The following is a 23,283-nucleotide window of genomic DNA, read 5'->3' as shown; positions in this document are numbered from 1 at the left end:
CTTCCTCAATCCTTTTCATAGGCTGCACAACGACGAGACATGAATCTAGGAATTTTACAAAACTCAGAGAACTAAACAACTCTCAATGTTGGTAGAATTGAAGTGAAAACAACAGCGCATCGACTGGGCATTTCACTCAAAACATTTGCAACGCGGAGGTGGGAAAATATAAACATCTCAGAGTACCCCACCACGGAAGTGTTCATAGGACCACTCTTGTTTTCTGTATACATAAATGATGTGATGGGTAGGGCGAGCAGCAGTCTAAAACTGTTTATTGATAACCTTGTAGTAAATGAGAAAGTGCTGTTGCAGAAGTGACTGGAGGATACAGGATAACCTGGACAGAATTTCTGTTTCATGTGATGAATGGCGGCCCATGCTAAATGTAGAGAAATATGAGTTGATGCAGATGAGTAGGTCAAACAACTGTACTAGTAGTGCGCTGCTTGACACTGTAAAGTCAATTACAAATCTGTGTATTGTTGCGAAGTTACATGAAATGAAACAGCCTTGTAAGGTCAGCTGTAGGGAAGGCAGATAGTCATCTCTTATTTATTGGGCGAATTTTATGCAAGTATAGCTCATCTATAAAGGGACCCCACACAGAACTGCAGTGTGACCCTTTCCGGAGCACTACCTGAGTTTTTGGAATCCCTACCAGGGTAGATTAAAGAAAGACAACACAGCAATTTAGCCCATTGTTGCTAGATTTGTCATTGTTTGGTTCAGTCAACATGCAAATACTGTGGAGATGCCTTACAAACTTGGATAAAAAATTTCAGGAGGGAAGATGATGTCCTTTTTGCAAAACACTAGTGAAAACATTTAGATAATCATCATTTGCAGCTTACTGAACAACAGTTCTACTGCTGCCAACGTACATTTCATGTAAGGACTGTGAAGAATAGTTAGGGGGGGGGGGGGTCCACAACTCTTTTGTGGATACGTGCGTGGTGAGCACAGGGCCCCGAGCCATTGCAGCCTTTTTTCTCTCCAGGGCTGCATTTCCTTTCCCTTCCCCTCCTTTCCCCTCCTTGCTCCTTTCCCCTCTCCTCTCCCTCTCTCGGTGTCCTTGCTTATGTTGGCTCCGCTATCCTCCTGGTTCTGTTGGTTTTCCAATTCGGCTTTGTTGCATAATCATCTCCTCCTTTTGGCATTCCTTGGTCCCCCTCTGGGGTTTGACCTCCATTACAAAATTTCTCCTCCGTAGTGTGAGCCATTTGGGGAAGAGCACCTTACCTAGTGTCTCCTACGTGCGCCCTTCTAGTACATTCCACCTTTTCTTTCACGTCGTTGTCTGATACTAGGGTGCATAGCCAGCACGGTAGCCAGCCCGTGTGGTGGGGTCGCTATGTACCCTTTTGGTTGAGCCCCCTGAACACACAGGTATCACACTTCGAATACCTGAGCTGTGACCTCCTCATGCATGCCTTGGAGTGGTTGCTCGTCATCCTGGAGCATTGGAACTCCCGGCAATGGCCGCCGTGCCAGACGGCCCTTGCTGTGGCTGGGTGACTCCCGCCCTCGGGCGGGTTTACCAGTTGGGCTGCGCCTTGCGTCTCTTTGCCGTGATTTTCAGCTTCCTTCTTTGTCCTGTCTTCCTCGTTCCCTCCCCTCCACCCCTCCTTGGTTAGTTCCTCGGCCTCGAATTCGGATGGATCTCCGCCGAGGTCCGAAAGATTCCATCCCCCCGGTGGTGTTCCGTTCCTTTTTCCGCCAAATTTTATGGGAGTTTCGGGATGCTGTTGTTTTTTACACTGATGGCTCTAAATCTGCTGATCATGTTGGGTATGCCTTCACATCCTCTGTTTGAACCAAAAGTCATCTGCTGCCATCTACATGTGGGATGTTTACTGCGGAATTGATGGCAATTTCCCAGGCCCTTACCTTTATTAAACAGTCCCAACACAACCGCGTTTTGTTATGTATGGACTCAATGAGTGGCCTTCTTGCTATTGACAGGTTTTTTTCGCGCCATCCCTTGGTCTCTGCCATCCATGACCATCTCGCTGATATTCACCGTGCTGCTTATTCCGTTGACTTCCTTAGAGTCCCTGGCTATGTGGGTATCCCGGGTAATGGGCTCGCTGATCGTTTGGCTGGGGGAGCAGTTACTTACCCCCGTTTTCTGTAACCCCTCCTGCAGCGGATTTACGGCTTCACATCAAATCCCACCTCGCACAGTCATGGGCCACTTCTTGGGAGGCTACTCCCCTGTCTAATAAACTTCGTGCAATTAAGGTGACACCAGGCCCGTGGCGTTCTTCCTTTCGCCTCTCCCGAAAGGACTCGACCACACTGTGTTGTCTCCGCATTGGCCATACCAGGCTGACCCATGGTTTTCTTTTGCGTGATGAGCCACCTCCACTATGTGGTTGTGGAGCCTTCCAGTCAGTAGCCCACATTTTGGTTGAATGCCCCCTTCTTTTGGCTCTGCGTGCTAAGTACAGACTCCCCCCCACACTTTACCTTTGATGTTGGCTGACGATTCCCGGATGGTCTCTCTGGTTCTCGGTTTCCTCCGGGAAAGTGGTTTTTATTCTCAATTTTTGAGGTTTTTAATCTCTCTGGTGTTGGAGCAGGGCGGTGAGTGTTTGGGTGTCTCCCACTGTAAGCAGTGTTTGGAGATTCCCGATTCACCTCCCTGACCGAAATCCTCTTTTCTTCCCCTTTTACTCTGTTTTTACCCTTTTTTTAAGGCTTGGCTAGTCTTTCTATTCCCATACGTACTTTCTACATTCTAGCAGTTGTACCTTTTACGTCACAGGTGGTCTTGCCTATGCTGCTTCAGCATAGTGTTGGGTTCGTTCTCTTGCCGCCTTCCCTCATTTTGTTTTTTACCAATGACGACATGACTGCCCTTTTACGTTTTTACCTTTTTCCGTTTTATTGTTCTGACTTTACTGAGATGTCCCATTAGCGGAATGGAGCATATTTGAAACAAGGGACTGATGACCTTGCTGTTTGGTCCCTTAAACCTCAAACGACCAACCAACTAATTTGGAGGCAAATGGCAGTCGGCTTTGTATGGAGGCAGATAGATGTTTTTCCATCACTCCATTGTTGAGTGGAACAGGCAAGGAAATGGTGAGTAATGGAACAAGGTACCCTCCACCATGCTTGCGGCTTGTGAGGTATGTATGTAGAGGTATCTATTTATAGGAAAACAGTGATATGCAAAAGGCTATCGTGCCATGAGAGAGAATCTGCCCATTTCCTGTAATTGCACAATTGATTCAACTTTAAGTCAGTGTTTTGTTTGCAGCCAGTGGAAGACATAGAAGCATTTACCAAAGATGAGCATGGGAAGAGCATGAAAATTCATTTTGACCATGGAACTACAACATTGGGTTTCATGTACAAAGGGGGTGTGGTACTTGCTGTTGATTCTCGTGCGACTGGTGGCCAGTACATTGGTAAGTCACGATTAAGATGGATATGAGAATGTACTGTGAAGAGCTGTAATGTGGCTTCTTAAATAGTGATAATCCACTTTGAAATAAATTTTAATTATTGTGTTTTGGCCTGTTTCTAGTTCTGATCTTGAGTTTGTGGGGTACTTTTGCATAATAATTACTCACTAGTACATCTAGCTATGAAAGTTTTGAGCCCATGTTAGTGTTACAATATTTATGTTTTGAAATGTTATGCCAATGTAAATTAAATTAGTTCCAAAAGAGTCTAGGGTCCACAAGAAGACTCAGTAGATAGAATCCTTCACAAGTAAATCTGCTTTGGAAGCATACAACACAAGTCTAGTGTTAAGTTTTAGTTTACATGCTGAGAAATTGTTGGAAACTAAAATGGTAGAAAGCAAGAAGCTGCTGAATATTTTGTACCTAAACCTGCATGAAATAGTTGCAGTCTACTCAAACAAGTAACTATTATGAACGGTTTATACTGTAACTATCAGAGTATTCATTGAGATTGCTGTAATAGCCACAAATTCACTTTTCAGTTGTCAAACAGTTTCAATTTGAGCACGGATTTAGCAAGAACTACTTACATGAAACACAGCTCAACCTTTTTACATGATATCTGGCAGACCAACAGGCACTTTCTAATTTCTGGGAAACATTAGACATATGAAACTGTAGACTGTTAAAAATCTGAGCTTTCAGAGTATATCCTTGAATAAGTGATCCAGTATATTGTCTTGACAGCTAGTGTTCATCCAATACAGTGGTGGCACCAGTAGAGCCCAGGGAAATGTGCATAGACCACTATTGATTGCAGTGTATAAATGCAATCTGTCATATAGTGCGCAGCAGTCTTAGACTAGTAGTTGATGATGTCAACAATAGTGTGTTATCGTGTCATTGACAGTACGGGAATTAATACTTAGAGGTCCAACTGATTACAGTCATTCTGGGACTGAAAAACCAATCATTCATGCAGTTTTTTAAAATGTCATTGGTAAGTGTTTACTTGACATATCATAAAGAAAAATACATGTTGCAAAACAGCAATTTTCAAAGTTTATTTTACATACTTTTTTCTTAATTCTCTTTTGTTAAACAATAGTAATTTTAAAAAATTGTTACCAAAAAAATATTTTTCAGTTTTTGCAGGTGATTAGTTTCATTGTGAAAGATTTTCAGGGATTCAGGGGTTTAGAGTGATAATACATTCATGACATGACCAGCTCGTTTCCTTCGTACTTCTGTCACTGTATTGCCCCCCCTCCCCCTCCCTCACCACCATCTTTGATCAAACTCTTCATTCTCTTATTGGATCTCAGAAGTGTTATCCTAGAAGTGTACTAGAAACACTGTCATGTGGTTTCTGAATTTCCAAGTTTCACCATAGATTGAGGGAAAAGATTGAAAATACATACAGGAAGGTAGATTCTCATCATCTGCTGCTCGTACTCTCCTTTTTTATTTTTTTAACAGTGGCACAGTAGGCTGATTATTAGCAAATTTCCAGCCTAATTTAGCAGGAATTAGTTTCTCTTGAGAACTTCGTTACCTCCTCCTTGGGTATGCAGACAACTGTTTTGCAAAGGACATACTTGGTTGACTGAACAAGATCTAACTTGCTGGAGGCTCATCATCAAATTCCTCTGCAAAGTAGGTTAGACAAAGGCGAATAAGTTGTATGATAAATGAAACCCCACCAGCACTATCAATTGTAGCAATAACAGCAAAGAAAATTTTGCTAGAAAGCAGTGTACGTGAATATGAACGTTCTCTGTGTGGTTTACACTCAAATATTACCTTCTAACCAAAATAATTAAATTCTTCCTCTAGAGATTCCAAACTTTTGTGCTCGCTCAAAAACAAGAAATATTTGAGAGAAGATTTAGTAAAATGGCAAAAATGAATGAAAACTATGCAGTTCTCACAGCGACGCACACAGAACGGCACAGTTTGTCACTGTAGCAGCTCTGTGTCACTTCCTGCTTCTTTCCAGTTAATGCTATAATCAGATCAGAGGGCAGCATCAACCAACAATTGGGTAGGCAGATACCTACATAGTTCTTCTACAAAATCTGTGCAGTTTTTGATCATTAACTGGCTCCTGTGGCCTGTGCAAGTGTGGCCTAATCTATACTGCGCACTGACATTTTGCAGAAGTTTTGTAACGTGATCTGTGCTCAGGCTTGGTCACCAAAGTGTTAATGACCAGTTAACAGGAGTTCCATTTGGTGTGATGAATGCCAATACGCTTTAAACTTGGACAACTGTAAGCTAATGCAGATGGGAAGGGTTGCCATGGCTATAACATTTGAATATAGTATTAACAGTATGCGGTTTGACCTAGTCACATCAATTAAATATCTAGGTGTAACATTTTGGAACCATGTGAAATGGAACAAGCACATAAGGCCAGTTGTGTATGGAAGGTGAGTGGTTGATCACTATTTATTGGCAGAGTGCTGCAATTGTTTAGCACGGCTCATAAAGAGGACTGAACAGAAAGCTTGTGCAGTCCATTCCTAAGTACAGTTAGAATATTTATGATCACCACAAGGTCAAATTAAAGGAACCGCGGGGCCCAGCTGTTACAGCGTTTTTTCCCTTCCGTACTGCTTGTCTATCCTCTTGCTATTCTTTTTCTTCTCCTTTGGGAAACATGTCTAGGCTGTTATTGGAAATGTTCTGCATTGTATGTCTGTGACATAAGAACAGTTTCACCTTTATTTTTCACTCCCTGTTCCTTTTTTAGTTTCCCTTCTCCTCTCGTTCCTCTGCTTTGGGCTTTGAGGTTCTCTTTTTCTTCTTCCTCCCTGTGCATTCTCGAAGACCGGCCCACGCATCTGACACATAACAAGTGACTGAGTAACACACAATTCCCAGCCCTGGGTCAACAGGTAGGGTTCGAACGTACACCCCCCCCCCCTTCCCCCCTGGTACATGCCATGCCCAGAGAGGGGTGATTGCCTCAGCTGCAACCTTCCCAAATTACCAATTGGTCCCTCTGTCAGGTGTTTGGGAGGTGTGACCTGAGGTGTGAACAACCACCTAAGGTGGATGCGCACCCTTGTGAAGGGAGCCCCCAGTTGGAAAGAGATGCTGGCAGTCATGGGGGAATTTCCTGCAATGAGTCAGTCATCTTCCCAATCAACATCTATGAAACATAAACGTAATGAGGCTAATGATTCGAAGACCCTTCCCACTACACCACGGTTCCTTGTGGTCCCACGTACTGAAAACGGTCAGTTCTTCACCACGGTAAATCCATTTATTATTCAGAAACGTGTTCATGCAGTTGCTGGCCCTGTGAAATCGTGCTCTCGTTTACGGAATGGCACTTTGCTTTTGGAGACCACTTCCGATCCTCAAGCACAACTGCTTGCTGCCCTGCTTCTCCACGTCTACCCTGTTTGTGTTGAGGCCCATAGAACTTCGAATTCTTCCCGTGGTGTAATTTACACCAGGCTGCTCGGCGGTCTAACAGAGGCCGAAATCCAATCTTACCTCTCTGATCAGGGTGTCATTGCCGTCCATTGTGAAATGAAATGGGTAAATTCCTGCTCGGTGCCCACTCGCACTCTCTTCCTCACCTTAGATAGAGTGGTGCTGCTGTCAAAGATCGAAGCAAGCTATGAAATAATCACAGTCCGGCCGTACAATCCGAACAAGATGCGCTGCTGCTGCTGCTACTGCTACTACTGTCACCATTACAACCACAGTAGAACGTCTTGTCGACACCCAGCCAAATGTGTAACCTGTGGTAGGGATTGCACATGAGGGAAATTGTCCGCCTCCTCCCCGCTGTATCAACTGCAATGATGACCATGTCGCCTCCTCTCGGGATTCTACCGTGTATCTTGATGAGCAGGCTGTCCAAGAGATTTGGATAAAGGAAAAAGCGCCTCACCCAGTAGCTCACAAGTTACTGGCTACTCACAAACCCTGTGCTCTCCCGTCTGTCACCTATAGTTCTGTTCTTGTTACCACTCGCTCCATGAAGGACATGGCCACGCAGGCATGCGACCTCAAATTCAGCTCTGAGGTTGTCATCCAGTGTCAAGGTAGCATCGCCACTTGTTCCACTGTGCAACAAATGGTAAAACTCTCGCCTCAAGGAGCGAAGCCACCAGCTACACAACCAGTAGGCAGGAAAGGACAGGAAGAGTACTCCCATGAAGACTTCCTCCGTCCTTCCAGCCAAACAACACCCAAGTCTTCCTCTAATCAGAAAGGCTCGAAGAAGTCCACAAGTCCACCAAACGCAAATGGTCTTCTCCTTCGCCAAATCAAAGATCCTGTTCGACGGTGTCACCACAAGGTACCTTAGCCCGGCTGGCCTATATCTCGTCAGTGCACACCACCAACTGTTTTTCAACGTTTGACTCCACGAACCAACTACAGAAGCAAGCCGATGCTTCTGTGGACCCCATGGAGCAGGATCCTCCTACTTGTGTGCCCTGTAGTAGCGACTCTATACTGGCTGTAACACGGTGGCCGCCGCTTTGACACCCCTACATCTCTTCCTCCTCATGACTGTCGTCCAATGGAACATTTGCGGCCTTCGGTCCCTACAAAGAGGATTTACTGTTGCTTTTACATCGCAGCATCCCCTTGTACTCTGCCTTCAGGTAACGAAATTGCACCCTCACGAGTGCTTTGAGCTTTCACATTACTTACGGATTCGTTTTGACCTTGCCCCTGTGTTCGGCATTCCATCTCACGGGGGCATCACGCTGCTCATGCAGGATGCTGGCTACCCAACTTCGAGCTGTTGCAGTTTTCCTTTTCCTTCCCGGCCTGACTTTTTCCCTTTGTACCATTTATGTACCTCCATCATTCGTTGTCACCAGGGCAGACTTGCTTCAGCTTACTGAGCATCTACTTCCCCCATTTTTGTTACTCGGTGACTTCAATGCGCATTATCCCCTTTCGTGTTCTCCCAGGACCTGTCAGAGATGTGCTCTTTTGGTTGACTTTCTTAACCAACTTAATCTCTTCTGCCTTAACACTGAAGCACCCACTTTCCTTTCGGACTCCTTGCACACCTATTCCCATTTGGACCTATCCTTTTGCACTGGCCAGCTTGCCCATCGACTTGAGTGGTCTGTTCTTTCTGACACCTACACGAGCGACCATTTTCCCTTTGCTGTCAGTTTGCTGACTCCTACCCCAACCGCGTGCATGCCCAAATCGCAGATTACTAATGCTGACTGGCAGCTTTACTCCTTCCTGGCGACCTTTGAAGAACAAGATTTCCCTAGTTGTGATGACCAGGTGGACTATCTCACAAACATTATTCTTATTTGCTGCAGAACTTTCCACTCCTCGCACATCCTCTTTACCACGTCATGTCCCTGTCCCTTAGTGAACTGAGGCTTGTCGCGATGCAATTCATGCACGGAGACATGCTCTCTACATTTTTAACCATCAACCTTTGATGGCAGACTGCATTCACTACAAACAGATGCGTGCAAAGTGTCGTCGCATTCTTTGGGATAGCAAACGAGCTAGCTGGATTTCATTCACTAGTTCTTTTAACAGTTCCAACCCTTCCTCTTTCATGTGGGCCAACCTCTGACAGCTCTTTGGGACCAAGATCCATTCCCCTATTTCCGGCCTCACAGTAGCAGACGATGTTATCGTGGACCCTATTGTTATCTCCAACACTTTTGGCCACCATTTTGTGGAAGTTTCGAGCTTTTCCAACTATCACCCTGTCTTCCTCCATCGGAAATGAGTGGAGGACGCTTGGGTGATACCCTTCTCCTCTCCAAATCATGAGTGCTACAATGCCACCTTTACTATGAGGGAGCTCGATCATGCTCTCAGTTCATCCTGATCCTCCACCCCAGGGCCGGACGCCATCCACATTCAGATGTTGCAGCACCTTTCTCTTGCAGGCAAGCACTTTCTGCTTAAAATGTAAAACTGCATCTGGGCAGAGGGCACATTTCCTGGACACTGATGTGAAGCTGCCCTCATACTCATACCTAAACCCGGTAAGGACAAAAACCTTCCTTCTACCTACCGCCCCATCTCTCTTACCAGCTGCATCCCCCCAGGGGGTCCACAACTCTTTTGTGGATACGTGCGTAGCGAGCACGGGACCCCGAGCTAATGTGGCCTTCCTTCCTTTCCGGGCTGCATACCTTCCCATTCCGCATCCTTCCCCATCCCTATCTTCGCCCCTCCTCCCCTCACCTCTGGCTCTTTCCTTCCCTTTCTCCCCATCTGGGAGTATGGTTTGTGCCTACGTCCGGAGACGGACGCTCGTAAATGTACTGCATTCTTTGCCTTCCTTGCTTTTATGTCTTCTTCCTTCCTTTGTCCTTCTCTGTCTTCTTCCTTCCTTTGTCCTTCTCTTTTCCTTACCTCTTCTCTTTCCCTTTTCTCCGCTGCGGCGTTTGAGACCTCTCTTCCTTCCTTTCCCTTTCTCTTTCTTCCTCCCTGTGCGTGTCTGAAGGCCGACCCACGCCCTTCGTGCGTAGCCGGTGACGGGGTAACGCGTAATTCCCCGCCCCGGATAGACAGGTAGGACACGTACGTACCCCCTGGTAACGGCCAGGCCCAGGGAGGGGTGATTACCCGAGCTGATACCTTCCGAAAATGCCGATTGGTCCCTCCGTCCGTTTGTCGGGAGGTGTGACCTGAGGTGTGAACAATCACCTAAGGCGGGAGTGCCCTCAGAGAGGGCCCCCACAAGGGAGGAGCGCGCCATCGGAGACGCCGGTAATCATGGGGGATTCTTCCGCAATGGTTTCCTCACCTTCCACTAAGTCTGCTCACAAACGTAAGTATACTGAGTCTCAGCCACAGACGATTCTTCCATCGTTTCCACAGTTCCTTGTTGTTTCTCGGTCTGATGAAGGTCACGACTTCTCCACGGTCAACCCTTTCATTATTCAGAAAGGTGTCGACGCAATAGCAGGTCCTGTAAAGTCTTGTTCCAGATTACGGAATGGCACCCTGTTGTTAGAAACACACAGTGCCCTCCAGGCACAAAAATTGCTGCGTACTTCTCTGCTCCACACCTTCCCTGTCCGGGTGAAACCGCACCGTACCTTAAATTCCTCGCGTGGAGTCGTTTATACACGCTCCCTCGATGGATTGTCTGACGAAGAAATTCAGCACTATCTGTCTGACCAGGGCGTAACGGCAGTTCACAGAGTAATGAAACGGGTTGACACGAACATCATTCCAACCCGCACTGTCTTCTTGACATTTGACACAGTTCAACTCCCATCGAAAATCAAAGCTGGCTATGAGATAATTTCCGTTCGCCCTTACGTCCCAAACCCTACGCGTTGCTATCGATGTCAGCGGTTCAATCACACCAGCCAGTCCTGTTCCAATCCAGCCAAATGTGTTACGTGTGGCAAGGATGCCCATGAGGGTGCTTGTCCACCTCCATCCCCTCGCTGCATCAACTGTATGGGTGACCACGCTGCTTCCTCTCGAGATTGCCCCGTTTTTAAGGACGAGAAGCTTATCCAGGAAATAAGGGTGAAGGAAAAGGTGTCGCCCTTGCTGCTCGAAAATTATTCGCCAGTCGCAAGCCCACCGTGCCTCCGACAGGAAAATACAGCACTGTCCTTGCTTCTCCTCGGCCAATAAAGGAGGCGGCCACGCAGACTTGCGACCTCACCTTTAGTACCACGGTCGTCAGATCGGCCAGCGCAAAGATCGCTTGTTCAACCTCACCTCTTTAGCCTGCCCACTCTATGGCTCACCCTTCGTCGGGTTCTGCTACATCTCGAGCCCAAAAGTCGGACGCCAAGTCTTCGAAAAAAGAGCATACTCGTGAAGAGTTTTTACGTACCGCAACTTCACAACCATCGGTTCCTCCTTCATCTAAACAACATTCTTCCAAGAAGGCTACAAAGAAACCCAGTTCCTCTCCTTCTCCGCCAAGGCGTGCCCCCTCTACAGCACCACCTGGCGGAAATCGCCCTCGGCCATCTTCTGTGTCGCCAAGGCGCACTGCTGGTGGCCGGTCAACCGGCCGATCGCTGGTGGCAGGGACTGCTCCTGACCAACCTATGGATCAGGATCTTCTGCCTTCGGCTGAATGCCATTCCATGCTGTCGGTTGCTAGCTCCGAGCAGTCTTTGAGTTGACAGCAACTTTGGTCACATTCCTCCATTTTCTGTTCACCCCATGTCCATTATCCACTGGAATATCTGCGGCATTCGAGCCAATCAGGATGAATTGTCGGTCCTCTTACGCTCCTACTCGCCGGTCATCTTCTGTCTTCAGGAAACAAAGCTGCGTCCCCATGACCGCTTTGTTCTCCCTCACTTTCAGTCCGTCCGATATGACCTCCCCTCTGTTGAAGGCACTCCAGCCCATGGAGGACTCATGATTCTTCTCCATGATACTCTCCATTATCACCCAATCCCCTTAAACAGTTCCTTCCAAGCTGTCGCCGTCCGTCTTTCCCTTTCTGGATACACGTTTTCTCTTTGTACTGTATACATTCCATCATCCACACCAATGGCACGAGCTGATCTCCTTCATCTTCTTGGTCAGCTTCCACCCCGCTATTTGCTGGTTGGGGACTTCAATGCCCACCACCCGCTTTGGGGATCTCCTCATCCTTGTCCACGTGGCTCTCTATTGCTAGACGTCTTCCACCAAGCGGATCTAGTTTGCCTCAACACTGGGGTCCCCACATTTTTGTCTGCCTCCACGACAAATTTATCTCATTTGGACCTTGCGGTCGGTACTGTTCCGCTAGCTCGGCGCTTCGAATGGTTCGCCCTTGATGATACACACTCGAGTGACCACTTTCCATGTGTCCTTAGACTGCAGTCTCCACTGCCATATATGCGCTCGCGACGCTGGAAATTTGCCCAAGCCGATTGGACACTTTTTTCGTCTCTCGCGACATTCGATGACCGTCGCTTTCCCAGCGTCGACGATGAGGTCACACATATTACCGACGTTATTCTTACAGCTGCGGAACGTTCAATACCACGCACCTCCGAATTGCCCCGGCGCCCCCCAGTTCCTTGGTGGAACGAGGCATGCCGTGACGCACTACGTGAGCGGCGACGTGCTCTACGCAATTTCCGTCACCATCCTACTTTGGCCAACTGTATCCGCTATAAGCAGCTCCGTGCGCGATGCCGACGCGCCATCCGCGATAGCAAGAAGGCAAGCTGGAAATTCTTTATTAGCTCATTTAACACCTTCACTCCCTCCTCGGAAGTTTGGAGTCGGCTTCGACGGTTCTCAGGCGCGCCTAGTTTCTCCCCGGTCTCTGGGCTCACTGTCGCGCATGATACCTTAGTGGACCCCGTCGCAATTTCTAACTCGTTGGGTCAGCACTTTGCTGAGATTTCGAGCTCTTCAAATTACCCGCCAGCGTTTCTCCCGAAGAAACGTGCAGCAGAAGTGTGACATCTTGCTTTCTCCTCTCCAAATCACGAAAGCTACAATACTGTTTTCTCCATGCGGGAACTCCAACATGCCCTCTCTTCTTCTCGCTCCTCCGCCCCAGGACCGGATGGAATCCATGTCCAGATGTTGCTGCATTTATCAACCCATAGTCTGCGTTACCTCCTTCGCCTTTATAATCGAATTTGGACCGACAGTACCTTTCCCAGACGGTGGCGGGAAGCTATTGTCGTTCCCGTTCCGAAACCTGGAAAGGACAAACATCTCCCCTCTAGCTATCGTCCCATTTCTCTCACGAGTAGTGTCTGTAAGGTTTTGGAGCGTATGGTGAATTACCGTTTAGCTTGGTGGCTGGAATCCCGCAGTCTTTTAACACCTGCCCAATGCGGATTCCGAAAGCATCGTTCTGCAGTTGACCATCTTGTTGCTCTCTCCACTTACATCATGAACAATTTTCTCCGGAAACGCCAAACGGTAGCAAAATTTTTTGATCTGGAGAGAGCATACGATACCTGTTGGAGGACAGGCATCCTCAGTACACTGTTCTCTTGGGGCTTTCGAGGCCGGCTGCCCCTTTTTCTTCGCGAATTTATGGCAGAGCGCACATTTAGGGTGCGGGTGAACACTACTCTCTCCCGTACTTTCTCCCAAGAAAACGGGGTACCCCAGGGTTCCGTGCTGAGTGTTGTACTGTTTGCCATCGCCATAAATCCAATTATGGATTGTCTCCCTCATGATGTCTCGGGCTCCCTCTTTGTGGACGATTTTGCGATCTACTACAGCTCTCAATGGACCAGCCTTCTTGAACGACGTCTTCAAGGATGTCTCGATCGCCTCCACTCGTGGAGCATCGAAACTGGCTTCCGTTTCTCACCCAGTAAGACCGTTTGTGTCAATTTTTGGTGACGTAAGGAGTTTCTTCCGCCCTCCTTACATCTAGGTCCTGTCAACCTTCCGTTTTCAGACGTCGCTAAATTCTTGGGTCTTATGTTTGACAGAAAACTATGCTGGTCCTCCCACGTTTCCTATCTTTCGGCTCGCTGTCTGCGATCGCTTAACACCCTCCGTGTCCTGAATGGTACCTCCTGGGGAGTGGACAGAGTGGTCCTTCTCCGCCTCTATCGCGCCTTAGTGCGCTCGAAATTGGATTATGGAAGCATAGTCTACTCCTCTGCTCGGCCGTCTATTCTTCGGCGTCTCGATTCTATCCACCACCGTGGATTACGTTTAGTGTCTGGAGCTTTTTACACTAGCCCTGTGGAAAGCCTTTATGCTGAGACTGCTGAACCTCCGCTGTCCAATCGGCGAGCAGTCCTCCTGAGTCGTTATGCTAGCCATCTGTCTTCCATGCCTGCTAATCCAGCCCACGACCTTTTTTTCGACGCCTCCTTTGATGTAGCGTATGCAGGCCGCTCCTCCTCCCTACTACCACCGGGAGTCCGCTTCCGTCAACTGCTCCATTCTCTTTCCTTCCGCTTTCCTAAAACCTTCTTGACAACTTGGGGTACAGCACCGCCTTGGCTCCGTCCCCGGATCTGCCTGCTCCGTGACCTTTGTCAATTTCCCAAGGATGGTACCCCTACACTTATTTATCGTCGGGCATTTGCTGCTCTATGTGCACAAATGACGGACGCCACATTTATTTACACCGACGGCTCGAAAACATCGTTAGGTGTAGGGAGTGCCTATATTGTTGGCGACACCCCAAATCGCTTTCGGCTTCCCGGCCAATGTTCGGTTTATACTGCGGAGCTTTACGCTGTTCTCCAGGCTGTCCACTACATCCGCCGCCATCAGCGGATACAGTACGTTATCTGCTCAGATTCTCTCAGCTCTCTCCTCAGTCTCCAAGCTCTTTACCCTGTGCACCCTCTGGTCCACCGGATTCAGGACTGTCTGCGCTTGCTCCACCTGGGGGGCGTCTCGGTGGCGTTCCTCTGGCTCCCGGGACACGCTGGTATCTGTGGGAATGAGGTGGCCGATATAGCGGCCAAGGCTGCAGTCTCTCTTCCGCGGCCAGCTATTCAGTCGCTTCCCTTCACCGATATACGGAGCGGTTTATGTCGCCAAGTTGCTCATTTATGGCATGCGCATTGGTCGGCACTTCCCCATAATAAATTGCGGGAAGTGAAAGCCCTTCCTTGCGCTTGGACCTCTTCCTCCCGAACGCGTCGTCGGGAGGAGGTAATTTTAGCTAGACTCCGGATAGGGCAGTGCCGCATCTTTTAAGCGGCGATCCTCCCCCACTCTGTCCCCACTGCTCTCAGCTGTGGACGGTAAGACACCTTTTAATTGAATGCCCCTATTTTAATCCGTTACGCTCCCGTCTACAGCTATCGCCTGATTTATCGTCGATTTTAGCAGATGACACGCGCTCAGCCGACCGCGTTCTCCAGTTTATTCGTGACAGTGAAATGACGTCAGTCATTTGAAGCTTTTTTTGGGGACAACCACCCCCTTTCTGTAGCAGATTTTTAAGCATTCTTCTATTTTTAGTTTCTCCGATTTTCTGACTTTGTTCCCATTGCTGCTGGTTTTCAATTTCGGTTTTTTACTGTCTTAAGTCACGGGCTGGGCGCTAATGACCATAGAAGTTTTGCGCCCTAAAACCACAAAAAAAAAAAAAAAAAAAAAAAAAAAAAAAAATTACCAGCTGCATTTGCAAGGTGGTGGGATGTATGATTCATGCCCAGCTGGTATGGTGGCTTGAGTCTCTAAATTTACTGATGAATGTACAGTGTGGATTTTGAGCACAGCATTCTGAAGTTGACCATCTCTCTACTTTGTCCACCCATGTCATGAATGGTTTTCTGCGGAAATCCCAGACTGTGGTTGTGTTTTTCGATATGGAGAAGGGCCTACAACACCTGCTGGAGAAATGTTATCCTCCATACTCTTTTCACGTGGGGCTTCTGTGGCTGCTTGCCCTCTTTCCTTCAGTCATCTTTACAAGATGGAGTTTTCAAGGTGCATGTGGGTTCTGCCTAGTAGGACACCTTTATCCAGGAAAATAGTGTGCCTCAGGGTTCCATTCTGAGTGTCATCCTCTATGCTATTGCCATTAACCCTATAAATGCTTGTCTCCCACCAGGCATCTCCGGCTCCCATTTTGTTGACGATTTTGCCATCTGTTGCAGCTCTCCACAGACCTGTCTCACTGAGCAGCGTCTTCAGTGGTGTCTTGATCATCTTTACTCATGGAGCATCAACAACGGCTTTCACTTTTCCACTGACAAAACTGTATGTATGAATTTCTGGTGACACAAGTGGTTTCTCCCACCATCTTTACATCTTGGGCCTATCCCTCTTACGCCGTCTCAACACTATCCATCATCGTGGCATCCATTTGGCCACGGGCGCCTTTTACACCAGCCCGGTTGAGGGTCTGTATGCTGAAACTGCTGAACTACCCCTGCCCTACTGCCGTGACTTTCTCCTCAGCAGGTACGCATGCCATTTGTCTGCCATGCGTGGCCACCCATCCTGTGCCTCCTTCTTTGATGATTCCTTTGATCATCAGTATGGGGCTCGTCCTCCTCCTGTTACCGCCTGGAGTCCGCTTTTGGCACTTGCTACGGCGGCTTAACTTCACACTACCTGCAACTTTCCCAGTTGGTGTGAACCCTTCACCACCTTGGCTTCGTGAAGTGGCCAATGTTAACCTTGACCTTCATTCACTTCTTAAGGACACTATTCGAGCCTTGGTCTATTGCCTTCAGTTTCACGACCTTTGTATGGAACTTCGCGATAGTACCTTTGTATACGCTGATGCTCTCGAACTGACCGTGGGTTCGAGTGTGCCTTCATCATTGGGACCTGTGTCTTTCAATATCGGCTTCCGGTACATTCTTCAGTATTTACAGCTGAACTCTTCGCCTTGTATCAGGCCACAGAGTACAGCCAGCGACACAGCCTTTTCAGTTGTCCTCCACTCATTCTCACTCAGTGCGCTTCAAGTCTATGTGCACTGTACACCACCCATCCCTTAGTGCAGCAGGTCCATGAAAACAGTCAATTGCTCACTCTTTGGTGGAGCCAGTGTGATGTTTCTGTGGGTTCCTGGTCATGTTGGTCTGCCAGGAAACGAGGCTACTGATGCTGCTGCCTAAGCTGCAGTCCTTGTACCTCAGCCTGCGAGTACCTACATTCCCTCCGATGATCTCTGTGTTGCCGTCCGTCAGGAGATGGTATCGCCAATGGTCCTCCCTTCACGGTAATAAGGTCCGGCTTATTAAGCCTCCCCCAGCGGCTTGGACGACCTCCTCAGTCCCCTCGCCCTGCCTTTTTAGCCATCATCATTTGCTAAGTGGTGCTACTCCACCACTTTGTACAAATCGCATTCCAGTTTTAACTGTCTGCTGCTTCCTTTTGGAATGTCCACTTTTTAACCTTTTACATTCCCATGTGGGTTTGCCATCTGAGTTATCAGCCGTTTTAGTAAATGACTCGCAGGCTGTCGACTGTGTCTTACCTTTTATCCGCCAAAGCAATATGACAAAGGCCATTTAATTTTTTGCACTGCCGTTTCTGTATGGTGTCTTTTTTTTAGCCCTTTTTCCACATGCCTGTTTTTAGCTGTCTTCTATTATGTCAATTGGGTCTGACATATAGTCGTTTTTAACTCCTATCTGCCTTCATGTTCTATAGTTTTGACTTGGGTGCGTATGACCCCGGTTGTTTTTGCGCCCTAAAGCAAAACAAAACCAAACCAAAATTAAAGGAAGACGTTGAAGTAGTTCAGAAGCATCCTGCTAGATTTATTAACTGTTGGTTTAATATAACTGGATAGACAAAAAATCTACTCACCAAGTGACAGCAGGAGAAAACGCACAAAACTTAGACATGTGCAAGCTTTCAGAGCCAGAGGCTCCTCTTTCTGTCAGAATGTTTGAAAGGGAATGAAGAGGGATGAAAGACACAGGGTGTGGATTAGGAGAATTACAGATAAGTCGCCCAGAATCCCAGGTCAAGGGAGACTTAGCAGATAGGATGTGAAGAAATAAGTGATTGTAGAGGACTGCAGCAGATGAGATTTGAAAACCTGAGGGCTTAATGGTTGATGATAGAGTAATATGCAAGAGGAAAACTAAGTGCATAATACATGGTGGATGTAAGGAAAGATAGACAGATCAGAAAATAATGGAGTGAAGAAAGGAACTAGAGTTCATGACCTCAGTGCCTGTTTCATGACACATGCCATCTGGATAACCCCTAACATCAGCTTCTCGGAACTTTGCAGGTGGGAACTATTATTACTACAGCCCCTTCTCAAGATCCACCTGGCTTCAATTTAAGTTAATTTATGTGATTTCAGCATTTCTTGCCAGCAACTGTTCCTTTTTTCACTCCCTTTTAGTTATCTGTATCTTTTATTTTTTGACCTGTTTATTTTTCACCGCTCCCTCCCCCACCTCTACCACATACAATGCACCTAGATTTCCACTGTTAACTTGTGTACGTTGTTTTGTCAGTAATCCCTGTCATGTTAATTACCCATCTTCCTCCTCTAAGCTCTCAGATTTTCAAATCTCGTCTGGTGCAGTCTCCAGAAACCAGTCTTTCCTTCTCATTCCATTTAGCAAGTCTCCCTTGACCCGGCATTCTGGGTGACTTTTCCAGACTCTCCCCACTTCCTAAACCTCACCAGTCCTCAGTTATCATCCCTCTTCATACCCCTTCAACCCTTCTGCCAGAAGGAGCCACTGGCTCCGAAAGCTTGTACGTTTCCTTAACTTTTGTTTTTTTCCTGTAGCCATTTAGTGAGTAGGTTTTTTTTCTGTCCAGTTATAATTTTCAAAAATTGATTATTTTCATTAACTAATAGTTGATCAATATGGGAGGATTACATCAGTGATGCATGGGCTTAGGTGGATACTCTTGGATGAAACATGATCTTCTTTTGGAATGGAAGGTTAGTGTCAGCATGTCAAACACATTGCAGAACTATTCAGTTTCCTCGAACAAATTTTCACATGAGCCCAGAATAAAGGAGATTAGGGCTCGTACGGAGACATACAGGCAATGATTTTTCACTGACTCAGTTTGCAAGTGGAAGAGAAAATCGAATGACTGGCATTGGTGCGGAGCATCCTCAACAGTGTTCTGGACAATGTTTTAGGACATACGAAGCTCTAGAAAAAGTGTTGTGCTTATTTTTCACCATCTGTCTCTACCACAGTTGCCAGGAACAAGGTACTGACTGCTATTATTTGTGCAATGTGCTTTTTATAAGCAAAGTATAAGATTATCTAGAACTTTCCTGGGGTGACCTGAAAATATACACATACTAAAAGATAAGACATGTGGTTGTGAAGGTTAAGAGTAGGAGCATTGTTACATGTTTTACATAGTACTGTTTGTGGCATTTGTGATGATGCATGATTAGGTAGCAAGGACACTGTGTGAATGGTTGGTTTGAGTAACCAGTGAGAAAATAATGTGCAGATAATCTAATCTCTCCAAATCTTAACACGACCTAAGGATGGGTGGTGTACCGAAAACAGCAATTGGCTAACTGTGGCAGCTTAGTAGGAACCCTTGGCTCCCATTTTTTTGTGAAGGCTTAGCGCTATTGGCTATTCCTTTGGACTTTCTGCTTCACTCATTTTAGTATCCTTTCTGTACTGCTTGAGATCTACTCAATCTGAAACACACTAAAAAGTAACAATAGTATCCTGGAAGGAACAAGTGTAATCTGGCAGCAGGTGTGGACACTGAAATGCATGACAGTGTTTCACTCTTGTTCTCGAGTTGTGGGTGTGCCAGTTCTTTGACAGTCTATAAGTTTCTTGTAGAAACCACTGACTGACAGCATACCTGTTTGTCAAGGTAGGGTATGTCAGCCACCTGTCAGAATTCCACAATTGAAAAATCCCAAAAGAAGTGCAGAGCGAGTCTGAGAGCTCAGTGGATGGTTGCCATGTGTGTACTGCCCCCCTCCCTCCCCAAATTAAATCATGTTTCCCCAACTTCTCTGCAGTTATTGAATGTGTCTATCAGAAAGCATGTTTTTGTAGGAGGAAAATGATCTACACATCAAAAGATGTTGATGGTGCAAATTTTTAGAGATGAAATATTCCTAGAGAGGTGTTCATTGAAGCATCTTCTCTTCCCCAGCTTAGGATATTGTAGGTAGCAGCAAAAGTCGAGTAGCTTGGATTTGTTGCAAAACCAGTGTCACTTATTCACTATTCTGTGTCAAATATTACCTATGTGGGTCCACTCATGTGCGACGTTTTCAACAATTTGTAACGATTTCTACAAATTCAGTATTTTAATCTGAATAGTCTCCTAAAATTTTTCAGTCAGTAAATTCACAACTTGAAATTCTTAGTTATAAAAACCAACAGCTTCATTCCATGCACCCTGCCTCATTAGGACTGGCTCAGATGACACCGCCAGGTTCAGCAGCAATTCTTTACAAGTGCGGGGCTTTGGAAAACATTTTTGTGGTGTATGTAATTACATTATTTATTTCTTGGTAGCTACAGTTTACTTCTTCAGTGGTATTTTTCAGTGTGTGAACCAGATAGGTGAAGTGTGTTAAATATAGACAGGATATACTTATGACAGTTGCCATGTTGGCCACAGCATCTGAGAACATGACAGGAACTTTTTCCCCCGAATTCAGTCAGGCCACAGCATTATAACAAAACGAGCTACTGTTGAATGATCTATAATTTCCAGTGCACTGCAGAAAATAATGGGTTTGAGGATTCATCTCTGTCGAGTTTTCTGATAGTGAGATTGCCAATGGAACATACACAAACTTTCGTTGTTTTGGCAACAGCTATCCAAATGTGATGCTTATTTATATAGTTTTGCACACTTTTAACAGTCTCCCAGTAGCAAAATACTAAATAGTTTTTTCCTTAAAGTCTATCTGTATATGTTTCCGAAGCTGTGACTTCGTAGAGCACCTTATCTGCTTATTGCTTGCTTGATGTAACCAGTCTCTCTCAGTAGTAAAAGCATCATCCATTGTAACGTGAGATCTTAATTTTGATGATAATTTTAATGTAACAGGAAACATTATCAACACACAGTTGTTGATCCCTTATGAAGTACCATTTTGTAAACTTTTTTTGGTACGTGCACTTCCTACTTCTAAATCTGATAACTTGCTAGTTGTCAGAAAACTTTGGGCATCTGCCCTTTTGTTTGCCCCACAGCCAATCTTCACAGCGCATGAAGACCTTGAGATGTACATCTGCATTACTATTGTACAAAGCACACTAAGTGCCTGGCAGAGGGTCCATTGTACTAACTTCCCCATATCTTTTTTCCACTCTTGAACAGTGCACAGAAAAAAGGAACACCTATATCTTTCCGTGCGAGCTCTGATTTCCCTTACTTTATTATGATCGTTTCCCCTTATGTAGGTTGGCACCAACAAAATATTTTCACATTCGGAGGAGAAAGTTGGTGACTGAAATTTCATGAGAAGATCCCACCACAATGAAAAAGCCTTTGAGTGATTTCCACCCCAGATCTGTTATGTGTCTGTGACACAAGAATGGCTACTGCAGTGGTATGCACAGTATTGTTAGCCTACTGTATCTACTTTGCTTTTGGGAACTGAAATTGTGAAATGCTGAAAATTAAAAGCAGCACGTCCATTATAATCGAACAGTGCAGTTGAGGATACAGGGTACTTTTCCGGCTCAATATTATGTAAAAATCTACACCTGTTTCTTTCAGGCACTGTTTATAATGCATATGTGTTACCGATTTTATTTATTGGTATCATGTCATGCAGCACATTTTTTAAACAAATTAGAAGTATTTTGAATATTTTTGAACGTGCTTAGGGTTATTAAAGAAAATTACAAAGAAATTGATGCAACTTTTTTCTAAAATGCTTCCTCAAATTGTGGTACCATTTAATCCACTGTTACACATATGGAGGAGACCAAATTTTTACCAGATATGCACGACATGATGGCTGAGATACTAGACCTACTTAATTCAACCTATTATGTATATTACAAGGAAAAAAATATCATCTTACATTTTAATTTATATAATTTTTTCCTAATAAAACATTATTTTTTCTATAATGTAGTTGGTTCTGCAATAAAGCTTAGGTCTACTACTTAAGTATGGACTATTGAAAGTTACAGGAAAAAATTAGAGCAATGCTTTATAAACTTTAGGAAATACTTGTACCTGAATTCTGAAAAATACAACTTGTGGGAAATTGCGATTGGAGATATGAGTCTAATTAGACTGTGCCTTAGAACAATCCTGAAGCATAGTCTTCATCCTGCAGCATTCTTCGTCTTCAAGCTTCCTCTTGGCAGATCCAGGGAAGAGAATAGGCCAGAGGTATTCCTGCCTGTCATAAGAGGCGACTAAATGGAGTCTCTCATGTTTAGGCCTTTATGTCATGGTCCCCTGTAGGGTTTGAGCTTCATTTTTCAAAATTTTCCCAAAGAGTGAGCCAATTGGGTAAGGGCCCCTTACATGGTGCATAGTGTTCATTGTGCCTTGAGATCTTTAGCCCACTTTCTAATTGTCTCACTGCAATCCATCTCATTCTCTATCTCTTTGGCGAGGACACCTTCCTGGATGTGTTTTCCACCGTGCACTGTGCAGTGTCACTTTTTGCGCCAACGATGACCATGGACTTCTTTGCACCTCATATCCAGCACAGTAGCCAGTCCATTGTGGTGGGGCCGCCATGTACCCTGTCAGTTGTAACCCGCTGACAACACAGGGATTGCTCTGCTGATGTCTGCACCATTAACTCCCCACATATGCCAAGGGGTGGATGCCTGTCATCCTGGGTCATTGGGGCTTCTAGCAATGGCCATCCTGCCAGGTGGCATTTGCTGCGGCTGGGTGGTGCCCGTCGGGAGGGCCCCTGGTCTGAGTGGGTGGCATCGGGGCAGATGACGTGTGATGAAGCATACCACATCATCACATGCTGGTGATCAACCAACAGCAGTCCCTGAGTGTTCAAAGTCTCAGAACAGTGCAAGAAAGTATGAGTCTAAATCATTCCCCTCCCTGGCCAAACCATGGGAGGAACGCCAGGCTAAGGTTGGCAGCGAACCTTATTCATCCCAGTACCTCGTATGTATGAGAACTGACAACTTCTTTGTTTTGATGAAGCCACAGTTTATTGTAGAGTATTTAGATGACAAGTTTGGGGAAAATGCAATCTGGGTCAGTCTTCACAAAACCAGCATCCTCTTCTCAGTCATGGACTTTACTCACTTGTAGCAAGTTGGGGAATGTTTCTATTACCATCATGCCACATAAGAGCTTAAATATGGTCTAGAGTATTATCTACCACAGGGACCTTCTTTCGCAGTTTGACAATGAGCTGCACGCCAATTTAGAGTGGCGAGGTGTTCGTTTCATGCGGCGCGTCCATCAGGGTCCAAGGGATAATCAGGTTGCCACCGGAGCCTTCATCTTGGCCTTTGAGGGTGACACTTGACCTGAGAATGTTAAG

The 23,283-nt window shown here is 46.0% G+C and overlaps 1 protein-coding gene across 1 annotated transcript in view; it reads left to right on the top strand.

Moving 5' to 3' along the window:
* LOC126091985 (proteasome subunit beta type-5-like) overlaps nt 1–23,283 on the top strand; it is a 64,689-nt gene that overhangs the window by 6,173 nt on the left and 35,233 nt on the right. Inside the window, exon 2 of the mRNA XM_049907348.1 lies at nt 3,269–3,419. Within this exon, the coding sequence (XP_049763305.1) occupies nt 3,269–3,419 (151 nt within the window). The remainder of the gene's footprint in view (nt 1–3,268; nt 3,420–23,283) is intronic.

Source organism: Schistocerca cancellata, chromosome 7 (genome assembly GCF_023864275.1).
Source record: "Schistocerca cancellata isolate TAMUIC-IGC-003103 chromosome 7, iqSchCanc2.1, whole genome shotgun sequence".
In the NCBI taxonomy this organism is placed as follows: Eukaryota; Metazoa; Arthropoda; class Insecta; order Orthoptera; family Acrididae; genus Schistocerca; species Schistocerca cancellata.
This window is presented reverse-complemented; position numbering and strand designations above follow the sequence as displayed.